The sequence below is a fragment of the Martes martes genome (assembly GCF_963455335.1).
Source record: "Martes martes genome assembly, chromosome: 5".
Taxonomy (NCBI): Eukaryota; Metazoa; Chordata; class Mammalia; order Carnivora; family Mustelidae; genus Martes; species Martes martes.
Window position 1 is genome coordinate 30,085,787 of NC_137892.1, and position 26,251 is coordinate 30,112,037.

A 26,251-nucleotide genomic window follows, 5' to 3' on the forward strand; every position below is an offset into this window, starting at 1 on the left:
AGCTTGATTGATCTGGTTTGCTTTCGTCCTACAGATCAGAAGCAATAAACTAAAGAGTAGAAGTGAGTTATTAGAGATTGCTTAATTAACAGCATGAAAATTAACTTTCAGGGGTAGAGTGGGGGGAAAAAGGCATTGTGGAAATAATTTTAAAAACTTAGTAGCTGAGAAGTTTTAATGTCTTAATTTCATCTTCAGGCTCTTAATAGCATAATAAAAGTAGTATTAAAGAATAAACTCTAGTGAGCTTCTCATTCACTATTTCTGAACTTTTTTTTTTCTGCTTTTACACATGTGAGGGGTAGATCTGACACATGAATGCAAGACAGGCTCTGATAAGAGTGGCTTACACTAAAATAGTGATACTTTTTGATGATGAGAAATGTTAAGTGTGTCTGTGGCGGAGTGTGCTGACATACACACATGGAGGGGTTGGTCGGGAATCTTTCTGGGAAGGAGTGTCATGTATGCAGTTTGAACTTATCCCCCTTCCCCCACCCCCACCATGATTTATTATCTTGTCTTCCTGTCCCCAGATGGCCTGCTGGCTCACTCATTCACATTTGAGAAAAACTAGTCTTATCCAAACTACTAATGTTATGGAGAAGCAAACTGAAATGTATTTAAAAAAGAATAGGACAGTTTAAAAAAGAATAGGGAAGTTATATCTTGAGAGAGTCTTTTCCCTTCTGAAATTACTAGAAACAAACTAGTAAGCAGAAAAAAAAATCACTTGTGAGTAAAAGTGAGACATTGAAGATGGAAGAAGTTTGCTTTGTACAAATGAATAAATAAATGTATTTTAAGATAAATTGATCACTGATAAGTTTGTCTATTGTGAAACTCTTAGTTCAAAAAAATAAAATACAGATGATTTCTGTGCATTTAGACTTCATATTTGGAGTTTGTATTGTTTTACATTATCATATAATAAATTACTTAGTATTTAGTGGCATAGAGCAAGAGACCCTTCTCTCTCCTTTCCCTTGGGCCAGGACTCTGGGGATGGCTGAACTGGGTCCTCTGTTGAGGGTTTTGCCAGGGTGAAATCACGGTGTAAGCCTGGACAAGAGTCTGACCTGAGGCTCAGAGTCCTTTTCCAAGCTCACTGGTTATTTCCAGAGTTCAGTTCCTTGTGGCTATGGGATTCAGTTCCTAGAGCCTGCCCACCATTCCAGGGCACATGGCGCCTTCTACGACAGGACAGTTTGCATCTTAAAAACCAACAGGAGAGCTTCTCTACTGCTTTGAATATCTTTGACCTTTAGACCCTCTTTTTTAAAGGACTTACCTGATTAGATCAGGCCCACTAATGGGGCCTTGATGGCTTCACCTTTGTTACATAACACAACCTACCTGCAAGAGTGAAATCGGGGGTTTTACCTGCACTCACAGGGAGGGAAGTGTACTCTGTGTGTATACCAGAGGATGGGAATCTGGGAGGGTGATGCTAACATTATGCTTCCCTCAGACTTATTTAAGAGATCAGTGACTACTTGCTTAAAAAAAAAAAAAATTGAATCTTTCCTGTGCGGCAAGTGTTTCTCTAGGCCATGGAAATATGAGGCTAAAAGACCCTGTTCCTGTCTCTGGTGCGGTGTTGGAGACCAACATGGAAGCACTGTCTGTGATGTCGTTCAGTAATGCAGCTATAGGACAGGTGTGACCAGGCTGCCTGTGGAACATGCAGAAGGTACAGGGAGGGAGAAGGTTGGCTCAGAAAAAGTTCATTACGTGTAGGCAAAAAGCGCAAATACCGCTGCAGTTCTTAAAAATACAAAAATATTTCTTAAATTGCTTATTAATTTCCTAGGAAGAGAAGTTTGACATTTAAGATGAAGAAGTGATTAAAATCATTTTTCTTTCTCCCAGATGGTATACCTCAAGTTTACTATTTTGGCCCTTGTGGTAAATACAATGCCATGGTGCTCGAACTGCTGGGACCTAGTTTGGAAGATTTGTTTGATTTGTGTGACAGGACGTTTTCTCTTAAGACCGTTCTCATGATCGCCATCCAGCTGGTAAGTCAAGCAGGAGGTTCTGAAGCTGTTTGAACGGTTTGTATGGTTCTTTTGGTCACACATCTGTATTGCAAGTTTCAGGCTTTGGGATGTTACCTTTACAGAACATTTGAGCTATGAAGTTTCTACTTTTCATCTCACTGTCTTTTTAGGATGCATAGAACTTAAAATAACTGAGCCAACTGTATTTTAGTTGGGTGAAAGAATTAATACCTACTGCTTTAAGTCAGAATGTTCTCAATTTTGAGAGTTGTTTCTAGCCCTGTTTTCATATAGAAGATGAATGCATAGAAAAGAGAACTCGCAGAAACGTGGATTTATAATGTTAGTAGTAATAAATTCTAATGGCCCAGGAAAAGAAAAAACAGTGAGGGAGTCTTATAAAATCTTTAAATTTCAGGGAACCTGAGGGGAAACCACTCAGAGGATGATTTAACGCAGTTTTGAAATCTCTGCCAGTAGTATGTTGCAAAATCTGCGAGTTGTTTTTCTCCATTGACTCATTAATTCCACTTCTACAAATATAGCTGGTGGAACTGTTCACATATCCTTAAGCTTTTTATGCAAGGATGTTTGTCATAATGAGGGAAACAACCCAAATGTAGAGAGATTACAGGATTAGTTCAGTAAATTATTAATAGATGTAAAATAATAGGCAGCTATTAAAAAGTATGTATTTAAAAAAAAAGTACGTATTAAAAAAAGGTCTTATAACCTGGAAAACGCTCAACGTATATCATTACCGAAAAGTATGGGTCATAGAAATATTGTATATTAGGATCCAGAATTTGTTAAGAAACAAAAACGGCCTAAGTGACTGTATGTTTACATTGTGTTGTCACTATTATTACCGCTAAATGAAGCAATTTTGTTTTCTTATTTGTAATGTCCTACATTGTGACATTTTGCACAATGAACATTATTTGAAAATGTGTAAAAGAATTGGTGAAAATGTGCTATATTATCATTAAAGTGATCTTCCAAGATTTTCTGGTTTCAGGATCTTTTAAAATGTTTAATACCTAAGGAAAGACATAAATATATTGTAAAAAAGAAAAAGAAAGATATCCTAAAGGGTACTGTGTTATTTTTATATAATGGTTTAGATCTCAGTTTCTTTAATGTAACTGTAACAGTTGCTCGATGATTGAATTGATAAGGAAGAACAAATGGCAACTTTATGAATATGTGTTTTTGCAAGTCTCAGTTCAAGACTTGGTATTAGTAACGCTTTTGATGATCTGAGGTGGGATCATCTGTAAGTGCTGACTGAATCCGGCTCAGTATGAAAGGAATTCATGAAATTCAAATACTTAAGATTTGTAACTGACCAATACAGTAAAAGCAAAGACTTTTGGTCCTAATTGGATATATTTTTGAGAAACTATAGACTGATATTATATTACTTTTAAAGGGTTGAAACAGATATCCTTACATTCACTCTTTTTTTAATATGAGAACTTGAAATGTTCAACTTTGATACAGTTAGGCAGATGCATAAGATTATTTTTATTTTCTGATAGGTCTCTTCTTTATGTTGTTTTCAGTGTGAGAATTTTGTCTTGTCTCTATCATGCTTTTTTATGCTAGTGACAGCCTGAAATAAAACTTTCTTTCTTCCTTTTCTCTTCTTTTTTTTTTTTTTGTGTGTGTGAATCAAGATCTCTCGCATGGAATATGTCCACTCAAAGAACTTGATATACAGAGATGTAAAGCCTGAGAACTTCTTAATAGGACGACCAGGAAACAAAACCCAGCAAGTTATTCATATTATAGATTTTGGTTTGGCAAAGGAATATATTGATCCAGAGACAAAGAAACACATACCATACAGAGAACACAAGAGCCTTACAGGAACAGCTAGATATATGAGCATAAACACACATTTAGGAAAAGGTATGTGTACCTTTCATAAGTTCAGAAATTTGAATTCAGTAACTATCCTAAGAGTGTGAGTTTTTATTTGTTATTATGGTTCAATTTGGGGGGGATTAGAGTTGCTTCTGTTGTAATTTCTTTATCACATCTGGCTAGAGTTTACTTTGATTTATATTTAATAAAATTCTTTTAAAGTAAGTTGCTCTAGAGTAAATGAATGACAGATCCTTACATTCACTCTTTTTTTAATATGACAACTTGAAATGTTCAACTTTGATACAGTTAGGCAGATGCGTAAGATTATTTTTATTAAAGAATATGAGAGAATACTTAATTTTAACTGCATTTAATGTATGTGTGAAGATTTTTGATTGAGACTTTGGCTTTCTGTACAGCCAGCCAAGGAGATGGCATCCTGCCCAATACATTGAATGCTGAGAGTACATACCTTAGTGGTTCTGTTTACAGTATAGAAATTGTATGACTTGAAACAAATTATTTAACTTTTTAAAGAGGATTCCTTATAAAATAATATCAACCTCGCAGAGTTTCTTACAGTCCCTCCCCACCCCCCCCCCCCGTCAAGGATTCATTCCAGGAACATGTATTTCATTGATTTGTCACGTCTCTCTAGTCTCTTTATCTGGAACACTCCTTCACCTTTCTTTTTGGTTCATGACCTTCATATTTGTGGAGTATCTATAGGATATTTTATAGAATGTCTTCAATTTGAGTCTGTCTCATAATTTCTTCATGATTATATTTGAGTGTGCATCTGTAGCACAAAATCACAAGTGATGTGTTGTCAGTGTGTCATGTCAGGTGGTGTATGATGTCAGTTGGTTGCACGTAGTTTTCATCCCTTGCTTAGTGTAGTGTCTGCTCAGTTATACTTAACAAGTTTCCTATTTTCCCTTTGCCATTCAAAAGTATTTTGTAAGTGAATTTGTGAGATTATGTAAATACAAATATGTTGCTCCTCATCAAATTTTACCCACTAGATTTAGTTACCGTCCATTGATGATTTTCTAATTCATCAGTCCTTATGTATTTATTGATAATCTAATGTAAGCAGAAGCTTTTTCTTTTTTTCCCATTTACTGACTAAAGTAAGTAAGTACTCATGGATTCTTACTGAAAGTAGTATAGTTCACTGCTGTCATTATTTATTTCGATACTCATGTTGTCCCAGATTTGGCCATTGGTTGCCCAGTCCAGCTGGCTGCTCTGTCCTTTGGCTTATCCTCCTGATTCTTTGAGAACTTTACTTTCTGGAGCTACAACTTGTTCCAGATTCATCTTGTAGTTTCTCTGCTCTGACCCAGAAACAGACGTTTCTTCAAGTTTCCCTGGGTTCTTTTATTGGACAATGTTATACAGAAAGCAAGATCTGGGGTCCTATGGTAGGTATCGTTTAACTTTATCAAAAACTGCCCATCAGTACTCCAAAGCATTCATACCATTTCCTGTTTCCACCAGTAACGAATGAGAGTTCAGTTTGTTTCAGTCTTGACACTATTTGGAGTTGTCCTCTTTCATTCTAGCTGTTGTAGTGGATATGTGGTGGTAGTTTGTTTTTTGTTTTTTGTTTCATGATCATTACTTTTTGAATCCTGAGAAATCGTTGTCTCCAGGAGATGAAGACATTTTATGTTTTCTTCTACAGTCTACAGTTAATTTTCATATGGTGTGAATTAAGGGTTGAGGTTCTTTTTATGATACCATATTTTTTCCCATTGGGTTACCTCTTTGCCCTTCTAAAAAAAAAATCAGTTCTAGGTTATGTTTATAGTAGTTTATTCTGAAGTCTCAAACCGTGGTCAGTTTTCATATCAGAGAAAGTCAGTCTTTGTTTTCTGCCTTTAGATTCCATCCCTGACATCTCACTCATAAGGAAAAATAGAAACATAAACCAGTCAGCACTTACCCATCATCACTGCTTAAATGTACCTTGTGGTATACAGACACTTTTTCTTCAGGACCTTAGCAGTAATGTGACCCAGGCTTCAACTCCTGGTCATAGCTTCTTCTCTGACCATTCTTCCGAGACTTACCTGCTCTCTATAACATTCCCTGCTTCTTCCTCTCAGTTGGAACTAATAGCACTTGCTTACAAAAGTGTGTTCCCTGACAGGCTCCTGATAGAAGAACTGTGGTATTTTTTCTCTTCAGCTGTCTGAAATCCCTGAAAAATATAAATCTGCCTTACTTTAAGAAAAGTAAGTTTCAAATATCCAAAATTAGTTGCATTCAGGTAGTATTTTTGGGGTGAGTGCCTTTCAATAGCAAACTTTTGTGACAGATTTAAAATAAGATTGTGTAGATACACAATTTTCCGGATTGTGTCTTCTGTTAAAGTCAGGCACACCTGTATTTATACGAACAGTGTCTGTGAGAGATTTTCATTTCATGGTAGTTGTTAACAGACTGTTGCATAACAACTAACAAAGGTTCACCACCATTTTATTGTGAGACATGAAGTCACAACTTCCTTATGGCCCGATGTTTTTTTTATCCGAACAATGGCACATGTAACAGCATTCTATTTGTAGAAATGGCAAAGTGAATCTGATATGTTTGTCCCTGTTAGGAAAAGCCTTCAGAGTTTGGGAAATGGCATTTAACTATTACAGTAATCTTTTTACTCCTTTTTCAGCAAGAAAACAAAATATTTCTTTGGCAAGTATTGCAAAGAACAAAGGCTTTAATCCTTACTTTCTCCTATTTACAAAAGCCCTGCTTCTTAATTTTTATGTAGTACTTGGGAAGTAGATGGGCAGAGAAAATTTGTTTCCCAGATTACATGATTTCCTGTTTTTTAAGAAATTAAGAGTAAGCTTAAGTCATGTGAGTTTAAGTGCTGAAGAGTTAAAGCATTTTTATAAGTGAGATGGCTGTGAATGTGGGCTTTTTAGTGTTGTTTTGAGTTTAAAGCACCAGCTTTGTGAGGAGTCAGGAACAGATAGAAAAGAAAAAGTAGTGAAAATGAGATCTTCTAGTAGTGATTTTTTTTTTAAAGATTTTATTTTTATTTATTTATTTGACAGACAGAGATCACAAGTAGGCAGAGAGGCAGAGAGAGAGGGGGAAGCGGGCTCTCCGCTGAGCAGAGAGCCCGATGCGGGGCTTGATCCCAGGACCCTGAGATCATGACCTGAGCCGAAGGCAGAGGCTTTAACCCACTGAGCCACCCAGGCGCCCCAAGATCTTCTAGTAGTGATTTTAATTTGCTTATGTATTTTTTCCTTTTGGCTTTGCCTGGACTTTGGTGATTACTCTTTTAAGAAGAATTAAAGCCTTCTTACTCATTCTTTACTCTTGCATTCAAGGACTTTCTACACACATGAGCATTTCAAAAGAGAGAATTTGGTCAGACAGACCTTTGTGCACGTTTATAAGTATTTTTCCTTTGTGGAGATTGGTGCACTGTATCAGATTTAAAAAGGAAAAAGCTGGAATAGTGTAAAAATCACAGTGTGGAGTTTAGCCTCTTTATTCCTGTGATCGATCGATCTATCTATCTATCTTCATTGCACGATTAATGTTAAGTAGGCAGATGTCTTTATTTGTGTACCTTCTTATACCTTCTTGAGTCACTGTTCAAGATGAAATCTTATAAAGCTGTGACACGTGGATTTCTGTGGTCTGCTCTAGTGGAAGCCTTCTTTACTATTATGTTGAAATGTTATTTTAAAATTGTGTCTGCTTGAGTGTCTTATTTTTAATACTTTTTCAAGACTTTTTTTTTGTTTTGGTCAACTGCTTTGAACCTCATTTTATAATCTTCCTTTGGATCACTCATTTTTCCTTTCATGACGAAACTGGTCTTGTTGAAGTCATTTGAAGTAAATACTCTGCATTTCTCTTTACTATGTAGTATTAGAATTGTTTTTTTTTAAATTAATATTGAATATTCATGAACTAAGGGATTAGGATTTGAAGAATAAACTGCCAGTTGCTTTGTAAATGCTAATAAAAAAGTCTGTGTTGCATAGGAGAATGACATTTCAAGCCTCTGAGTGGTAAGCTCTGAAGGGATCACAGAATTTATGATTTTACAAAAATGTCTTCTTTCTGTGCTGTCATCTGATGGTGTGTGATTCATATAATTTCTAGGTTAATTGCCCAAATTCCTGAGGACAGCTCTTAGGCTCCCAAACAGCTTCTTAGCAGTTGAAAAACATGTATTTACATTTTATAATTACGTTATAACAGTTTAAAAATGAATTGCACAATTCCTCGCTTTCTTAAACAAAATACGATGAACATAATTTACATTTTCTGGATGACTCAGCTTTGTAAATTTTGTGTGATTACTATTATATGGTGATACCCTCAAATTCAGTTAGAGAATGTTAGGATGTATACCTTGATTTAAATAAGTTAAGAGAAAATGCATTTAAATAGTAGTGCTTTTTTTAAATGTAATTTTTTAGAGCATTTTTTTTTTAAGAACAGTTTTTGATTCACAGCAAAATTAGGCAGAAGGTACAGAGATTTCCCTTATACTCCCTGCCCCAACCCAGGCAGCACCCCCCCCTACCCTGACACATCATTATCCTCTGTGGAGTCCATAGTTTACTCTTGGTCTTGCACATTCTATGGGTTTGGATACATTTATAATGATGTGTATGAACCATTATAGTATTATACAGGAGAGTTTCACTTCCTTAGGCATCCTCTATGCCCCACCTACTCATCCTTCGCTTCCCACCTCCCACCCTCCAAACTCCTGGCAACCACATCTTTTTGTTGACTCCATAGTTTTGCCTTTTCCAAATACCATATAATTTGAAATAAGCAATATGTAACCTTTTTAGACTGACTTCTTTTACTTGGTTATATGCATTTAAGGTTTCTCCATGGTTTTCCATGACTTGATAGCTCATTTATTTTTAATGCTGAGCAATATTCCATTGTCTGGATGTACCACAGTTTATTCACCAGTTCACCTACTGCAGGGCATCTCGGTTGCCTCCAGGTTTTGGCAGTTAATGAATAAAGCTGCTATAAACATCCATGTGGAGGTTTTTGTGGGACCTAAGTTTTCATCTCCTGTGGGTAAATACCAAGGACAGTGCTAGATCATATGTTAAAAGTATGTTGTAAGAAGCTCTCAGACCCCAGCAGCATGTCTGAAAGTTCAGCTTAAATTCTGACACTGTCTACTTGGAGATAGCATCAGATCCCAAGATTAAGGATTACATCCTACAAGACCACTCACCAACCCCCTGCTTCATATAACACTTGCAAACTCTAGGGTGTTACCTGTGCTTCTGACTGATCATGGACAGATTAGAGGCTCCAGCTACCTCCTCCTTAAGTTCAAGTTCCTTTGCTAGAGTGGTTTTGTAGACTCAGGGAAGCACTTACTTAGGTTTACGAGTTTATTACAGGACATGATAAAGGTTACAAATCAACAGTCAGATGTAGGATAGGAGCCCAAACAAAGGAACTTCTGTCTTTGTGCAGCTTGGGCCCTGGCTTGGTGACACATGTAGGTGTTCTGTATCCCCAAGTGTGGAAGCTCTCCCAAAAGGGCCAGAAAGCTGTCCTCTTGGGTTTTTAAATTAGCCATTACATAGTCTTCATTACATAGTCATGATTGACTAATGCATTGACCATTGGCTAATTTAACCTCCAGCCTCTTTTCCCTCCCTGGAGGTTGGGGGCTGGGACTGAAAGTCCCAACCCTCTAATCATAAGGTTGGTCTCCCTGGCAACCAGCCCGTGATCTAGGGTGGGTTCAAGATTCATCTTCATTAGTTACCAAACACCCATTTCACCTTTATGGCTCTGAAGTGTTTTCATGAAATGTGGCTAAAGACCTAATATATCTTGAGATATATATTCTGGTCATCTGAATGACCAAATATATATATTTTTTCTTTTCTTTCTTTTTTTTTTTTTAAAGATTTTATTTATTTATTTGACAGAGAGATCACAGGTAGGCAGAGAGGCAGGCAGAGAGAGAGGAGGAAGCAGGCTCCCTACTGAGCAGAGAGCCCGATGTGGGGCTTGATCCCAGGACCCTGAGATCATGACCTGAGCCGAAGGTAGAGGCTTTAACCCACTGAGCCACCCAGGTGCCCCCAAATATATATTTCCTATAAATCATTATATGGCAGTAGTGTTATCTTGTTTTAATTTGTGTTTCCTGATGACATAGGATGTGTAGCATCTTTTCTTATGTGTCGATTGCTATAGGTTCATAGTCTGAGAGTAGTTATTTTTTAAAAGGCTTTTATTGGTATTTAAATGTCTCATAGCATACTGTTTGTTATCATGTGTAGTACTGTTGCTGGCAGTACTTTACTGTTCTCTTTTTTTTTGGTTTGCTTCCCTTGATAGCCAAATTTATTGGATTTTATCTAAATTAAGAGAACTGGATTTCAAGAGCACTTCTTTATAATCAGGTGAATGCATATGCTGGGTTCCATTGCTCTGAAAACTTTTTTCTTTTTCTTTATGCATTCTGGTTATTGCAACATTGGGTATCTGGATTGGTAGCTGTTGCTGCACATTGTCTTGCATAATTGTGCCTTTTCTTTTGCTAAATAGGTTTGTGTTTTCATTTAACAAAAACCATCTTAATTATGTAGTGTTGGAACATGTAAACAAGCTCAGTGAATTTTGAAGAAGAAGAGTTTTTTGTGGGGGGCGCTGTTAGGGAAAAACAATTTTCAACATTTTAGAAGGAAATATAAAGTGAAACCTTTGCTTGTAGTAATTTTTTGTTGTTGTTTATATATAAAGAATGATTTAAATTTTCTTCAGTGAGAGGTTTTTTTTTTGTTGGTTTTTTTGAGCTCTCTTGTTTTGCCTGTATTTAGTGTTATTTTTGTCTTTTGGCCTCATTGTTTTTCATTTTTGTAGGAAAATGCAGTAATGAGGATTTTTTCGCAAATACTTATGTATATATTAGAAAGTTTTCTGCTTCTAAGCATTTGATATATTTTTTCTTTGACAGAGGTATATTTGAGTTAATAAGGAAGGGAATATTTTTCTGTTGCTGAAAATTAAGTTGAAATTAAGTCAAAATAGAAATAGTTCTAAGCATGTGAGGAATAAAAGTAGTTTAAAAAGAGGAAAATAATGTTCAGTTAGAGTAGGACTTTTAAGTAGAAAAGCATTGCAGAAGATATACAATAAATGTTTGATTAATTGATTGGTTCTACTTTGCCTTTGCTTTCTGAAATGAAAAAAGTGCAGATGTGGTTTAGAATTCTGCCTTTCTCTTTTAGGTTCATAGTTTTAGGCTTGTCTCTTAGCCTTTCTGAGCCTTTGTTTTCTTCTTTGAGATTACTGCTGCTTTAAGTGTAGTTAGAATTTTAAACAGTCATCAGTATCACACATTGACCCATACTAGGCTCTTAATATGTGCTGATTCTGTGTATTTTATGTGATACATATATTCTTAAATAGCAAAATTTTAATTGACTCTTTACATAACTTTTAAACTTATTGGAAAACTTACTTTAGAAGATTCTTTAATGATACCTATTGTAAAGTAAATCATCACTTTCTCATTTCTTAGTTGCTCATAGTAAGGGTTCCTATAATGAGGATCTTGGCTTCCAGGGTAACATCCATTTTCAAACAGGCCTTTGTAGTTAAGTGCTTTATAAAATGTGAACAGGGCCTAATAAGGGCCAGATTACCTTTGGGAAATTTTTTTTTTACCCCCATGAAACAGATCTGTTAAAGACCTGAGGAGGTATTCTTTAGTTACTGTGTTTCACAGATAAAGCATTCCCCATGACTTCTGTTACTCACTACATGGTGAAATTTACTTCCAGATTTGTCAGTTGTTGAAAGAACACAAAGAAAAGAATTAATGAGGGTAAGGAACATTTCAGGCTGAGTTACAGAAGTGGTTTATTTTATTAGGTTATATTATGACTTGAATTTTTAAAAACTGTATAGGTTTTGAGACCAATACTGCTTTCTGAGACTATCCTATAGGCAAGATTACCTTATGATCAGGGCTTGTTGGCACTCTGGTAACTAAGGCCCCACACCTTGAATTTAAAGGGAAATTGCCTTTTATACTGTGTTCCTCTACTTAACAAAGAATGCTACTTGGGAGGGGTCAGTATTTGCAAATCATTCAGTCTTTTAAATTTATCTCTACAGTATTTCATATGCTGCTAAAAATGGTACTGCTTTTTAAATGTTTTCCAGTTGTTGATTACTTTCATAGAAATACAATTTATTTTTATATATTGAACTTGTATCCTGTAACTTTGCTGAAACTCATGTACTAGTTCTAATAGTTTCTTTATTTTTGTAGATTACTTCGGATTTTCCACCTATATAGTCATATGGCCTGCAGAAAAAACTAGTTTCACTTCTTTATTTCCAATCTGAATACCTTTTAATTTTTTTCTTGATTTTTTTTTTTTTTTTTTGGGTACTAACAAGGCTTCTAGTATAAACACTGAATAGATAATGTGAGAGTGAACATCCTTGTTTTGTTCTTGATTGTAGGAGTGTCTTTGGCCATGTAAGAATTATGTTACAGATTTTTCATAGAAGTCCCTTGTCAGAATGAAGTTTTTTTCTATTGCTTATTAAATGAGTTTTTTAAAAAATATCATCAATGCATGTTATGTTTTATTAGGTACTTTTTCTGTATCTTTTGAGGTGATCATATGATTTATATATTTTATTGACATGGTGAATTACATAGTTGGATTTTGAAGGTTAAACCAACCTTAAATTCATAGGATGAACTAGTCATCGTGTATTAACTTTTGAAGGATTTTGCGACTGTGTTGATGAGAGACATTTCCTGTATTTTCCTTTGCTTGTAAAATGCCTTTGACTGGTAACATCATTAATGAAAAGAGTTTGGAAAGATGCCCTTCTCTTCTGCTTCCTGAAAGAGTTTGTGTAGAGCTAGTATTATTCCATAACTGTTTAATAGAATTCAGCAGTGATGCCATCTGGGCCTTTGGTTATATTTTGGGAAGATTTTAGATTATAAAGTAAATTTCTTTAATTGGCGTAGAACTATTCACATCTTTGTAATTTATCTTTTAAGACATTTGTTCATTTCTTCGAGTTGTTGAATTTACTGGTATAATGTTTGTTCATAATACTCTTTTACCATTCTTTTGATGTCTGTAGGATCTGTCCTGGTGCCCCCTGGTTGCTCCTGATGCTAGTAATTTGTGTTTTCTGACTTCCAGCCTAGTGATACAGTTTTATTGAGTTTTTCATGTAACCAGCTTTTGATTTTGTGGTTTTCTCAATTGAGTGTCTTTTTTGTCATCATTGGTTTCCTCATTTATCTTTATTTTTCCCTTTCATCTTATATTTGGTAGTATTGGCCTTGACATAGATAAATGGGTCACAGTACAGAGTCCTGAAATGGATCCCTACACAGATCTCAACTGGTTTTTGAGAAGGGTTCAAAATTAAATCAGGGGTGGAGAGCATAGTATTTAAAGAAACTATATCATAATAACAGGGTATTGGTATTGAAGAAAATGAGTTTAAACCCTTATCCCACATGGAGCAAAAAGAAAAATGATCTCAAATGAATCCTAGATTTAAATTTAGGAACCCAAATGGTAGAATTTCTTGAAGAAAAAATAGAAAATCTTTGCAACCTTAGACTAGTCAGAGATTTTCAGATAGGACACAAAAAAGCATAAGCAAACAATAAAACCCTGTTAAGTTGGGCTTCATGAAAATGTGAACTTCTGTTCTTTGAAAGATACTGTTAAGAAAACAAAGCAAGCCACATGTTTGCAAAACTTGCATCTGACAGTTACTTACATCCAGAATACACAAACCACCCTTGCAACTTTATAGCAAGACACATAGTACAGTTTTAAAAAATGAGTAAAACATCACAAAATGATGATTGAATAAGCAGTAGCACAGTTGAAACAGTGTTCAAAAATATTAGTCACTGGTGAAATTCAAATTAAATCACAGTGAGCTAACGCCTCACAGCCACTAGCAGGGCTGAAGTATAAAAGAGTGACCATGCTAAATGTGGAATGGGCACTACACCCACCGGTACGTGAGTTTAAGCAAGGTTGCTGGATACAAGTTCAATATATAATTGAATTCTCAGATGTTGCTGGTGGAGATATAAAATGACACAATCCCTTTGGAAAACAGTGTAGAAGTATCTTAAAAAGTAAAATCTACAGTTTGCATATGAGGTAGTAATCCTCCTCCTAAAACTTTACACAGGAGAAATGGAAACATATGTCCACACAAAGACTCATACAAGAATGTTCGTAAAAGCTTTATTCACAATAGCCCCAAACTGGAAGTTACTCATGACCCGGCAACTGGTGAATATATAAGTATATTGTAGTATACTACTCAGGAATAAAAAGTAATGAACTACCAATGCACACAACAACATAAAAAGATTATGTCGAGTGAAAGAATTTGGACCCAAGGGTCCATGTTATACGACGCTTATCATATGAAACTCTATAAAAAAAATCGGATTTAATGTAGCCTGACAGAAAGCAGATAAGTGGTTGTTTTGAGGCCAGGGGAGGGGAGGATAGCTGGCAATGGGCATAAGGGAACTTTTTGGAGTGTTGGAAGTAGTTGTCGATTGTGGTGGTACTTAGGTGTACATTGTTAACATTTTTCAAACTGTACCCTTACAAAGGATGTATTTTATTATGTGTAAAGTATACTTCAATGAAAAGAGTTTCTTTTTTTAGTGTTTATCAACTTTAGTGCTATATTTCAGAATCATCTGCTAAGCTTTTTAAAATGCGTGTTCTTCTAGCTCATGTCATACTCAAGGAATCAGTCACTCATTTGAGGCATTTAAAAGTTTCAGAGGTGATTCTGATTCTCAGTGGGAGTTCAGAAATATATATATATATTTTCTTTGATGACTCTTTATTCCTAAGGGTCCCAGGATCTAATAAAGTCAAATTGTATATATAAAATATATTACTCATCTTTCTCATGTTATTCACATCCCCACTTTTTTTTTAATGGCTTTAAAAAGACCTTGAGTCTATTTTATTTATTTTGAAAGTTTTCTGTTTTTAATAGCTTATGTGTACATTGTTACGATAGAAAATTGAAGCAGAAGAGAAAAATTTGCCATTATGCTGCAGTTTGAGTATATGAAATGAGAAGGTAGAATGTCCTGTCTAATCCTCCAATCTCATAACTCTAATTACTAACAATGTGATGCATTTTCTTCTGGATATCTTTGTTTCCTTGTAGGAAAGGGACACATATCTAGTATGATGTGTTTTCAAATGTTCATTTTTCTATTTAAGTAGTCTGTGTTGAGTGCCTGCTCTGTGGCAGCTGTTATACTTGGTCCTGAGGATAATGAGCCAAGTGACATCTGCTTTCCTGTAATCTGCTGTCTGGTGGGAGGATAGATAAAGACTAGATAATAACTACACACACACACATTGTGGCAAGTGTTACAGAAGACAATTGTGGAATGAGATTAAATAGTAGAAATTAAAACCATTCCTGTCCTGTTCACGCTAGTTCAGAGCCAGGCTTTGAAAAGTTTGCTTTTTCAAAAGCATTCAGTACTGCTTAGGTAGTATGATGATGACTCATTTGGATAAAACATCTTACACATTTATAATTAAAGTACTATTTTTCCCTCTTATTGTTAAAGTTTTTGTATTATTTTAAAATAGTAAGGAATCTTAAGCATTTAACTTCAGTGACAAAAAAAATTGGAAAAATATTTCACTTAGCAAATATAAGTACCTTTTCGAGTCTTCCTCTGTGATTGTCACTCAGTTAGGTGCTGTGCAACATTTTGTTACTAAAACAGCAGTAGCAATTTGAAAATGGCAGTTTGTTCTAGCAGCTTTTTTTTTTTTGGTGGTGGCAGAGGAGTTATTAATGTTGGGATGGGTCAAATACAAGTGTTTTAAAGAATATATTACATAAAATCTAATTGTATTTAATATTAATGGAAAATATATCGGATGGATGTTTTGTGCTCATATAAGCTCAGGAGATACAGAGTTAAATGAAGTGAATCATTTTTATCTCTGGGGTTTTTCTTTAACCTTTAATATGTTATATCCTGGGTCTTCAAGATGGAGCTATGGTACACAGTGACTCTGTATTTGATCATGGAACCCTTTCTGACTTGCTTTATACTTCTGTGGATAGATATTTCAAGAGAGCAATGAGTGCCCAATGGAATCTTAAAAAAACCCAACCAAACAAAAAGACCCCCCAAAATGTAGCGGCATATTTTAAAGATGCACAATAATTTTAATGTTAAAAACATTGTTTAACTGGACATGATTTGTTGCTTGTAAGCGCTAGATAGTTTATGTTTATATACTGAACTTTGGGAATTAATGTATATGTAACAAAAGAGTCAGTTATCCATTCTTGAATCCTTAATCCTTGAATCCTTAACTGGGAGAGGAAAGTGAAATTGATGTTTCTCTTATATTTCAGAACAAAGTAGAAGAGATGACTTAGAAGCTTTAGGTCATATGTTCATGTATTTTCTGAGAGGCAGTCTTCCTTGGCAAGGTTTAAAGGTAATTGTTTTGTGTTTCCTTTTGAATTTTATAAATTGTTAATATGTCAGGGGTCTGTCTTCCAAGTAGTTAATTTTAACATCACCAGCTTCTCAGGACTTTTTCCTTTCTGTTTTAGGCTGACACATTAAAAGAGAGGTATCAGAAAATTGGAGATACAAAACGAGCCACACCAATAGAAGTGTTATGTGAAAATTTTCCAGGTAATGAATAACATGTGCTTATACACAGAAAACCACTGCAGTTAACTTCCATTGCTCAAGTTTGTAATGACTGGTTTTCATGCTTAGAAGAAATGAGTTCAAAGTGTGATTTAAAAGATGTCAGCCTTTGATGCATAGACCACAGGGACAGTTTGTATATTTGCTCTGTTAAGATGGAATTAATAGAAGAAAATCCCATGTTTTGATAGTGTTGATAGTGATATCAGCTAAAATATCAGTGACATACTTCTAGTAAGTTAAAATACTTGCTGAGAAATGCAGCTGTAAAGTTTTGGTGCATACTGTTAGTCATTTGAGTCTCATTGTCAGACTCAAAGGAGGTGTGTGATACATGATTTAGTTTTCAAAGTACATTAAGATCTTACAAACCTTAGTACTGGCAGGAGCTAATGTTACATTGGGGAGTACCTTTATAAAAATAGTTTTACTTCCATGCAGAGTTTTGGCAACTCAGATTAAGCCAACAAAAATTTTCTTGATTCCTAAATCAGTTAAGGAATAAGAATGATGTGTTGCTAATGTCGGTAAGTAAAAAGTGAACCAATCTGGAAGGTCCAAGACTGAGATCATGCCTCACTTCAATATTCGCGTGTCCTCCTGTCCAATGCTGACATCAGTGCTGGAGTATTAGCAAGCAGTGCGATCTCAGGGAGCCCTTCAAGTTTGCTTTCGTTATTCGGGAACAACAAACTTTAATTGCATATTTTTCATCTTTGCTCTAACATCTAGAACCAGAAGATTAAAAAAGATTTTGGTTAACACTAGCAGTGTAGGTGTAGACAGACTGGCTCTGTGTTATTATGAAGTGTATACACATTTCTGCCGGATAAAATGGGGGTATCAGAGTCACTTAGCCAGGTAATTAGCTAGAATGTAGAATAGTGAGAGTCACCCTGTGAGGAAGGTCATTGGGTGCCATTCTCATTGCCTGTTGGGCTGTGCACGATTCTGTTCTCACTGGCCACTGTCAGTGAATTGAATCAGAAAAACACCCGAGAGTGACCTTCCATCTCTCACTACAGTGATTTTCTGTGTTCTGATGGTAAAACCCTGTTTTACTGATTGCTCACCATTTTGTCTGTTGATTTTTATGGCTTTTTCTTTATTTTCCTTTAGGAAAGTAGGCTCTTTAAGAAAAATACTTACCTCTGATACATTTGGGAATTACAGTGGCACAGAGAAATTTATATATTATCAAATAATTGTTGTATGACCAGAAATTAAATGGAAAATTAAACTCTGCTGCGGTTTTATTTCTGAGATCGCTTAGCTTTGTTTGGTTAGAATTCTGCTCATGGCCCAAGTTAGGAATTTGAATCCTCTGTTGGTCAGTTAGTTGAATGTGCCTGATGGTAGAAGAAATCCATCATGCTAGTGTGGATGCTTTCATATATAAAGCAGTTCCCATCAGTATTTTATTTTTTTTTTTTTTTATTTTTTTTTTTTTTAAGATTTTTTTTATTTATTTCTTTGTCGGAGAGAGTGAGCACAGACAGACAGAGAGGCAGGCAGAGGCAGAGGGAGAAGCAGGCTCCCTGCTGAGCAAGGAGCCCGATATGGGACTAGATCCCAGGACCCTGGGATCATGACCTGAGCCGAAGGCAGCTGCTTAACCAACTGAGCCACCCAGGCGTCCCTCCCATCAGTATTTTAAAGAAATTCTTAAGTTTATGAGCAGAGTGTGGTGCTTGTGTTTAAGTAATTATGCATTAAGTTACTAATTCAGTCTTTAGTACTATCCAAGGTTTTTACTCAAAATAACAATGTAAAATAAAAATTCTAGCTTTTCCTAATGAAATGAAGCAGAGGAATTTGTTAAGTAAAACCTCTCGTTTCTCCTTTGACCCTATATTTTTCTTCCCTTCTCTTCTCTTTTTAATTTCATTGTGATTAAATTCCTTAAATTTTAGTAGAATTTTTTTACTTTTTCATATTTTTGTAACACTGTTTTTAGACATTTAAATAATTTTATTGTTAATGAGTATATAGGAAAGTGTAATCAGAGTAATTTTTATTCCTTTCTAGAAGAAATGGCAACATATCTTCGTTATGTAAGAAGGCTAGATTTTTTTGAAAAACCAGACTATGACTACCTAAGAAAGCTTTTTACTGACTTGTTTGATCGAAAAGGATATATGTTTGATTATGAGTATGACTGGATTGGTAAACAGTTGGTGAGTACTCTGTGCTATATAATGAAAGATTGTTTGTAGTAACTTTTTTCCCACAGTACAGCTTCTTCAGTGAAAAGAGTTGAGTACAAATAACTTTTTTTAGAAGATTTTATTTATTTATTTAACAGAGAGAGAGAGAGAGAGATCACAAGTAGGCAGAGAGGCAGGCAGAGAGAGAGGGGGGAAGCAGGCTCCCCGCTGAGCAGAAAGCCCAATGCGGGGCTTGATCCCAGGACCCTGAGGTCATGACCTGGGCCGAAGGCAGAGGGTTAACCCACTGAGCCACCCAGGCACCCACAAACAATTTTTTTTTAAAGGATTCATTTTATTTCATCTTCCTGGGCATTTTAGGCAGCATAATACTAAAATTATTCTTTGAATTTTATAGAGACCCCATATTTGGACCCCTTGCTTTTTAAAGTAATGAGTTACTTTCAACTTTTCGTTCCTGATTTATTTCTTACTGTCGAGTGTAATTTTTTTTTTTGTATAATATCCTGTTATTTTAAAAGATAAGTTAGTCTTGTGTTTTGTTTATTTCAGCCATTTCTCAAAACATTTGTAATTCTAAATTATAGGTTTTAATTATACTAGCAGTTTTATTTAGCTTAAGTCTTAAATTGACTGGTATTTAAAAATTAGAGCATGTTTTGGGTTTTCAAAACTGTTCTAAGTTTTTGTAACTTAAAAAAAATTAGTCTTAACTGTAACTGTAGGATTGGTGCTCATCACTTAAAGGGACACATCATGAAATTCTTTCTTTGAGGGGACAACTTTTAAAATATTTATTCTCACTAGTCGTTGTTTTTTTTTTATAAGTAAGAATGTCTTAAAAAACTTTAATTGTGGCTTGCTGTTGGCGAATTTTTGTCCATATTTGGAACTACCAAACTCTCAGATTCAGGTATTTTTGAACAATGGGCTTATTTAAGTGTTTAATCTACATTTTTCTTCGATCCAAAGTGAATTCACTATGTAAGTCTCATCTGGGTCAAAATATTGACAACAAACCATTTTATTAGCTTATTTTAAAAATAATTTTCTAAAAAAAAATAAAAATAATTTTCTTATTTTCTTAAAATGATTTGTTCTGTTTATGCATTGGCTTTGAAAATGAGAGACATACATGAATATACTTTTTTATTCTTCTGATATGAAAAAGTAACCTGAAAGTAAAGACAGCATTAGAAAGCCTTTAAACGTTTTTGAAAACAGTGTAAAAAATAGCTATGTTCTCTTGTTTTAACTACTTATTTTTAGTGATGTATTTCGAGAATGAGCCCATTTTGTAAGGCTTTACTTTAGGTGTCTTTTATTATTTCTTCGATTCCACGAAGCAACTCAGTAATTGTGAGTAGGACTTCTGCAATAGTCTTACTATTGATGCTCATTCTGTATTGTAGCCAACTCCAGTGGGTGCGGTTCAGCAAGATCCTGCTCTGTCATCAAACAGAGAAGCACATCAGCACAGAGATAAGATGCAACAATCCAAAAACCAGGTTTGCTGCTCTTTCAGATATGAAATATCTTGATTTGCTTCTGTATTACCTTCTGACAGCGTAAAAATAAATTTGTTTTTTTACCATGCCCAGATGATAGCCTTACAGGTGTGCCCATGTGGGTGTGTGTATGTGAGCACATATCCACACATATAGATACATATTGAAGGATTGAAATACATCTTTTTTCCTTCAGTAGATGAAGATGATATACACATGCATAATAAGGATTGAAAATGCACAGATTTGCAACAAATGAACTGTTTCCCTCTCAGGTTCACTCTTTACTAGTTTAAAATCACATGAAATGTTTAATAAGTTTCTAATTAGTGGTATAAATTAGTATAACTTTAAGCAATATTTGATACTCTGTGAGAGTGGAAGTGTTTGGATATCTTGTTGTAGTAAATTATAATAGCAGTTGATCTTTCTAACTGCAGTCTAATTTAGCTCAGTAAATTATTTGTTGAGTTTCTCCTATTTGAAAGCTACTATTCTGCGTATCGCAGAAATGCATGAGGAAGGAAAACAACATAACCTATAGGAAATTATTTTGTAATGAGTGGCTAAGAGCTCACTCATTCTCTGGAATCAGACACACCTGGGTATAACTTGATCTTGGACGAGTTACTCCATCTTTCAAAGCCTTAGTTCTCTCATCTGTGAAACAGAAAAATGCTTGTTAATTCCTATAAGCATTCAGTAAATCTCAGGTCTCATGGCTGGTGTTACTGTTATGATTATTACAGTAAACTCACAAGTAACTATTTACCAAACAGTGTAACCTCTGTCACATGGAACATATTAGTAAACTGCCATGAAGGTCATTGGAGTATGGGGATCTGTAAAGATTGTATGCAGAAGGTGGCTTTTGAGATGAGCCTGAAGAATGAATGGAGTTTTTTAAAGGCAGATGAAAGAAAAAGGGCATTTGGGGGAGAGTGAACACCATAAAATAGGAAGAAGTTTAAAAATGTAGTTTGTTTGAGGAATAGTGAGCATTTTAGTTTGCTTTGAGCAGAGACTAGGTTCCAGGCAAGCCTAGCAGATAAATAGAGAGTGGAGAGTTTGTATTTCTTGGGTAAGATAATTGAAAGCTGTTGAAATTTTTGAGTGGTGTTCTCGCTTTTCTCTCTTTTGTAAAAAGAAGCTTGATTTAATCCATCTTTGACATAAAACATTTTGCTTGTTGGGAGTTAAATAGTGTCTTTAGAATTTTCAGTTTTAACTCTTTGTGGGGAAGGATAATGTGCTCTTTTCTTACTCTTACATCTTTTATCCCACCGGAATTCAAGTGAGTTAATAAACGAGATAAAAATCAAAGGAAAGAACACAACACAATAAAAACCATAGCAAAATAAAATGCTCCATTTAGGGGATATTTAGCAATATTATGCTTTAAAGTACAGCCAATTAAAACAGAGTAGTTTTAGAATTTTGCCTTGGAAAAATTGGGACAATAAAGGATCTTAAATACAAATTTCTTCAGATATAAATTGGTACCAGTTGATAATTTGAATACTCTGGTAAGATGCTGCATATAGAAAGAAATGGCTCCAAATGAAGACTTGGAATTTGTGTTTTATAAATCAGAATTAATTTCTCAATTGGATAACGATCAATAATTCATGTTCTCTGGAGATGTCCTCTTGAGCTGTTAGGTATTGTAATAAGTGAAACTCTTCTCTTAATTTTGAGTTCAGTTATAATTCAGATGTCTTCAAGTTGAACTTCCTGTGTGTTTTGACTTCTCTTCCTAGCTAGATGGTGAGCTAAGTTAAGGCGGGAACCATGTTTTATTTATGTAGTCCTTGTTGCACTAAATATAGGGAGTCGATTTTTGTTTTTCGTTTTGTGTTTTTTTCGGGAAACCCTTTAGGGTAGCTTATGTATTAAATTTGAGACCTGGATATGTGCACTGTCATCATAATAGAAAAGTTGTATATCTCAGCTTTTCCTAAACATCATTGAAGCAGTAAACATTTCAGGTGTATGAGAAACTCAAAATTGACAATCGCAGAAGAACATTTAGTTAAATGACTGAAATGTTGCAGTGTCCCCAGTTAAACAGTTTTTACTGTACAGCTGGTGGTTGAAGTTCAGAATCTCCTGACATTTCAGAGAAGGTGTTAGATGCATGTAACTTTTGTTTCTGAAGAGAGGCTGGAGAGCTGTTCCTGTCTTCTTAAAGAGGTCCATGACCCTTAAATGTTACCTGTTGTTCTAGGCAGTATTTAGCTGTTCGTCTCCATTTTAGCATCATTTTCATTCTTTCATCCTCTTCAGATTTGATCTCTTCAAATTTACCTTAGTTTAAGCTACACAGCTGCTAAGTTCTGGTCTTGAACACGGAGGGTTTAACGAAAAGACCTAGAACTGTTGTGATTGCTTTGATGATAGACCTCATGCCTCTTCCGACTTCTGGTGTAATTTTGCACTGTGCAGTTTAATTTGGGAGGCTTAGTGCCAGAACATTTATTCACTGTGCCTATTTGGACTTAACATCTCTTCTCCCATAGGCCTGCTCTGGCTACTGATGGGCTTAGGCTCCCGAGGGGCCAATATACTTGGCACTTTGTGGCAAGTTTTTTTTGGCAAGTTTTTCATGACTTAGGTTGAAAAAGAAAGAAAAGAGCACCAAAGACTTTAAACATATGTCATTGTTTTAATGAGCTAGTTAGTACTACTGGCAGAGCAGTTGGCTCTTGAGTTAGAATCCCTGCTGTACTTCTTGCAGTGTCTTTGACCTTAGTCAAGTGTTTAAAGTCTCAGTCTCTTTATCATTGGAGTGAAGATGATACTGTCTATCTCATAATGGGATAACACATGCAAAGCAGCTAATGCAGAACCGAACATGTAAAAGAATCTTAAATATTGTATTTCTTCCCGATCTTTTTATTAGTGCTGTCCACAAAAACTGACCCCTATTAAGCAGCTACTAATTCTGCCGGTAGATTATTTTTTGTGGTTATTGTCATGCCAGTTTGCCAAGTCATGTAAAAGCATCAAGAATTATCAGCCTATCATGGGAATGGGTTCCTTAATTTGAACCAGATAAAAAGAGGTCAGGGAAGCAAAGGGATTCATATAAAGTAGGATTATCACTTAATAAAAAAAAATTCCTTGTCATATCCTCATAGTGTTCTATATAACACTTGTCACTTTACTTAAAGAACTCTTCTGTTTTCTCATTTTAACCTCTCAGTCAGAAACACGGTACTAAGCAAGAGAGGAAAGTTTTCTAGGATCTAAGTACAGCTGTTTAAAGACTTTTTTTTTTTAAACCCTTGCTAGAAGTAGTTCCTCATCAGAAAACCAAGAGGGACATCTACCGTAAGATAATATAGTGGATGGCATTTTAGTACTTCAGTGATTTATTTGGAATGCTTTCCTGGGCACTTCATTTTTACCTCCCTGGTTCTTTGTTAACTTTATTTATAAAATTGGAGGCTGGACCGTATCATATCTAAAGCCCTTTCACTACTAAATTCTATGGTTCTGTTTTATTTCTGTGGTTGATCATTACCTAATGGTATCCATGTGACAAAAACCTCTCCATATCCAGTATGCAAAGTTAACTGCATCTGTGACTCAGAATAGCAAGGATATTTTAAATTTCCTTTTATACGTTTGTTTTCTCTATTATAAGGATGAGATGTTTAACATATTGGGTTTTTCTTCTTCCATGCATGCCACATGCATTAAATAAATGGCAGTCGGCAGACCACAGGGCAGCTTGGGACTCCCAGCAGGCAAATCCCCACCATTTGAGAGCTCACCTTGCAGCAGACAGACATGGTGGCTCGGTACAGGTATTTTCTGATTTTTGCATGAGTGATTATTTCCCAGATTTATACAACTAACCCTTTTTTGGAACTCATGGCATGACTTCATATCCTACTGAAAAACTTGTTGCTGAACTCTCCATAATTCTCTTCCTTTGTATTTAACCAAAAAGCAAAATTAACATGGTCTGGAAAGACCACCAGGGATACTACAATTTTGCCTTTGTTCATTTTTGCAAGTACACGCAACAATTTTGAAGTAAGTCAGGTTAGAGAAACAAACTGTATTACTTGAAATATGTGCTAAACTTGATTTTTCAGTAATAAGATCAGACTTTTTTTTCAATGTTGTAAGCAGTAGAACACTTTTATAACTTTTGCTTTTCATTGATTTTTTTTCCTTCTTTAAACTTCAGTCAGTTGAATAGATAGGAAATTTTTTATCTTTAGTACTCAGAATATACTTTCTGATTAATTGGTCAAATGAACAGGACCCCAACTGTTATAATGGTATATTTTGTTTCTAGAAAATATCAGATGGAGAAAATAATTTCAAGAACAAGTATTTATTAAACAATCCCCTCAATTTTCTGGATATTTCTAAAAATTTAAAGCCATCCTTTATTTTTTCGAAGTGTTCATCCCCCCCCCTTCTCTGTACCCTTAGAATACCTTATCTTGCCCTCCCGTGCCCCCTCAATTTTCATCTTTTATGTGAATTGCAGAAAGGGGAAGGTTACCAAGTCTTTCATTTCTTTTAAAATGCTAGCTTAAGGTAATTTAAATGCCGGTTCAAAGTAATTTGAGATAATAAATGTTATCTCCATCCATTTCAATTTAGAACTTCCTTTAAAAATTTTGATTTTTTTCTCCACATATTTCCACTTGAATAATTTTCCATTATGTTTTACCAAATTTGCATTTTTCTTAGGGAATATGTATATATAGTCTATTGGATCTCTGCTCTGGATTTTATTCTCTCTTGATTTGAATTTTAAAAGTCAGTTCTTGATTAAATCTTATAAGTTCTTATGTTTTTCTCACCATTAAGTTTTAGAGGTAATTTAAGTATGTAACCAAATATTTTTATAGAACTTTGTAGTCTGTGGACCTTTCAGTCCTGTGTAACAGAGATATTTGAAGAGGACTTAGAGGCAAGGGTGCCTGAATTGTAAACATTTTTCTGACCCCAATTCATATCCTTGGAAAAGTTAATAGAACAAGTTATATTCGGTTCCATAACACAAACCGGATGGTGTGTGTGTGTGTGTCTGTACACGTTTACATGTTTCTAAGTGTTGTATGTTACGACAGCAGGTGTCTGGCTCAGTGTTCAGGGATATCTGCAACAGTTCTGACACTATTAGAAAGCTTTCCGGCCACTTCTGCACCATTACCACAAATGTGTTATTTTCTTAGTTTCTTCTTACCCTGTGGGATTCCCTGAGGTGGTTCATGGGATCTCCAGACTATCAAGGGGTGATTATTGGCTCATCAGTCTAGTACCGTATGTTCTGTTTTTTCATATGTTCCTCGAGAGACATTTCCACTCTATTCCTTTCTCACCATCTCTTTAAAGCTTCTCTGCCTATGGAGACTACACCTGGCTTCATCCTAATATTCAGGATGTGATCAGTTTTACTTACTAGAATTTTAGTAATACATAAATAAAGCAAAGAATTTTACACTATTTCTATTGACTTCCTGAATATATTTTACACCATTAACTAACCTGACATGATGGACATTAAGCAAGCTTAACTCCTGTGAAAAATGTACCGACAGCCTAAGTAGGCTCATGCCTAAAACTTGTTCTTTCCTAAAATACTGACCAATCGGAGAAAGACAACTATCATATAATCACCCTGATATGAGGAAGTGGAGATGCAACGTGGTGGGGTTTGGGGGGTAGGAAAAGAATCAATGAAACAAGATGGGATTAGGAGGGAGACAAACCATAAGTCTCTCTTAATCTCACAAAACAAACTGAGGGTTGCTGGGGGGAGGGGGGTTGGGAGAGAGTGGTGGGGAAATGGACATTGGGGAGGGTATGTGCTATGGTGAATGCTGTGAAGTGTGTAAACCTGGCGATTCACAGACCTGTACCCCTGGGGATAAAAATACATTATATATTTATTAA

General features: G+C 35.3%; 1 protein-coding gene across 11 annotated transcripts in view; it reads left to right on the forward strand.

Moving 5' to 3' along the window:
• The window catches only part of CSNK1G3 (casein kinase 1 gamma 3), a 112,215-nt gene that overhangs the window by 65,050 nt on the left and 20,914 nt on the right, over window positions 1-26,251 (forward strand). For 3 of the 11 annotated variants that reach the window (XM_080804728.1, XM_080804735.1, XM_080804736.1), the window contains 6 exons: window positions 1,873-2,021; window positions 3,683-3,917; window positions 16,344-16,429; window positions 16,548-16,632; window positions 18,679-18,827; window positions 20,231-20,326. In XM_080804728.1, coding sequence (XP_080660854.1) covers window positions 1,873-2,021; window positions 3,683-3,917; window positions 16,344-16,429; window positions 16,548-16,632; window positions 18,679-18,827; window positions 20,231-20,326 — 800 coding nt within the window. Of the gene's footprint in view, window positions 1-1,872; window positions 2,022-3,682; window positions 3,918-16,343; window positions 16,430-16,547; window positions 16,633-18,678; window positions 18,828-20,230; window positions 20,327-24,042; window positions 24,139-26,251 lie in introns of all 11 variants that reach the window. The other 8 variants (XM_080804727.1, XM_080804733.1, XM_080804730.1 and 5 more) reach the window with 5 other exon arrangements.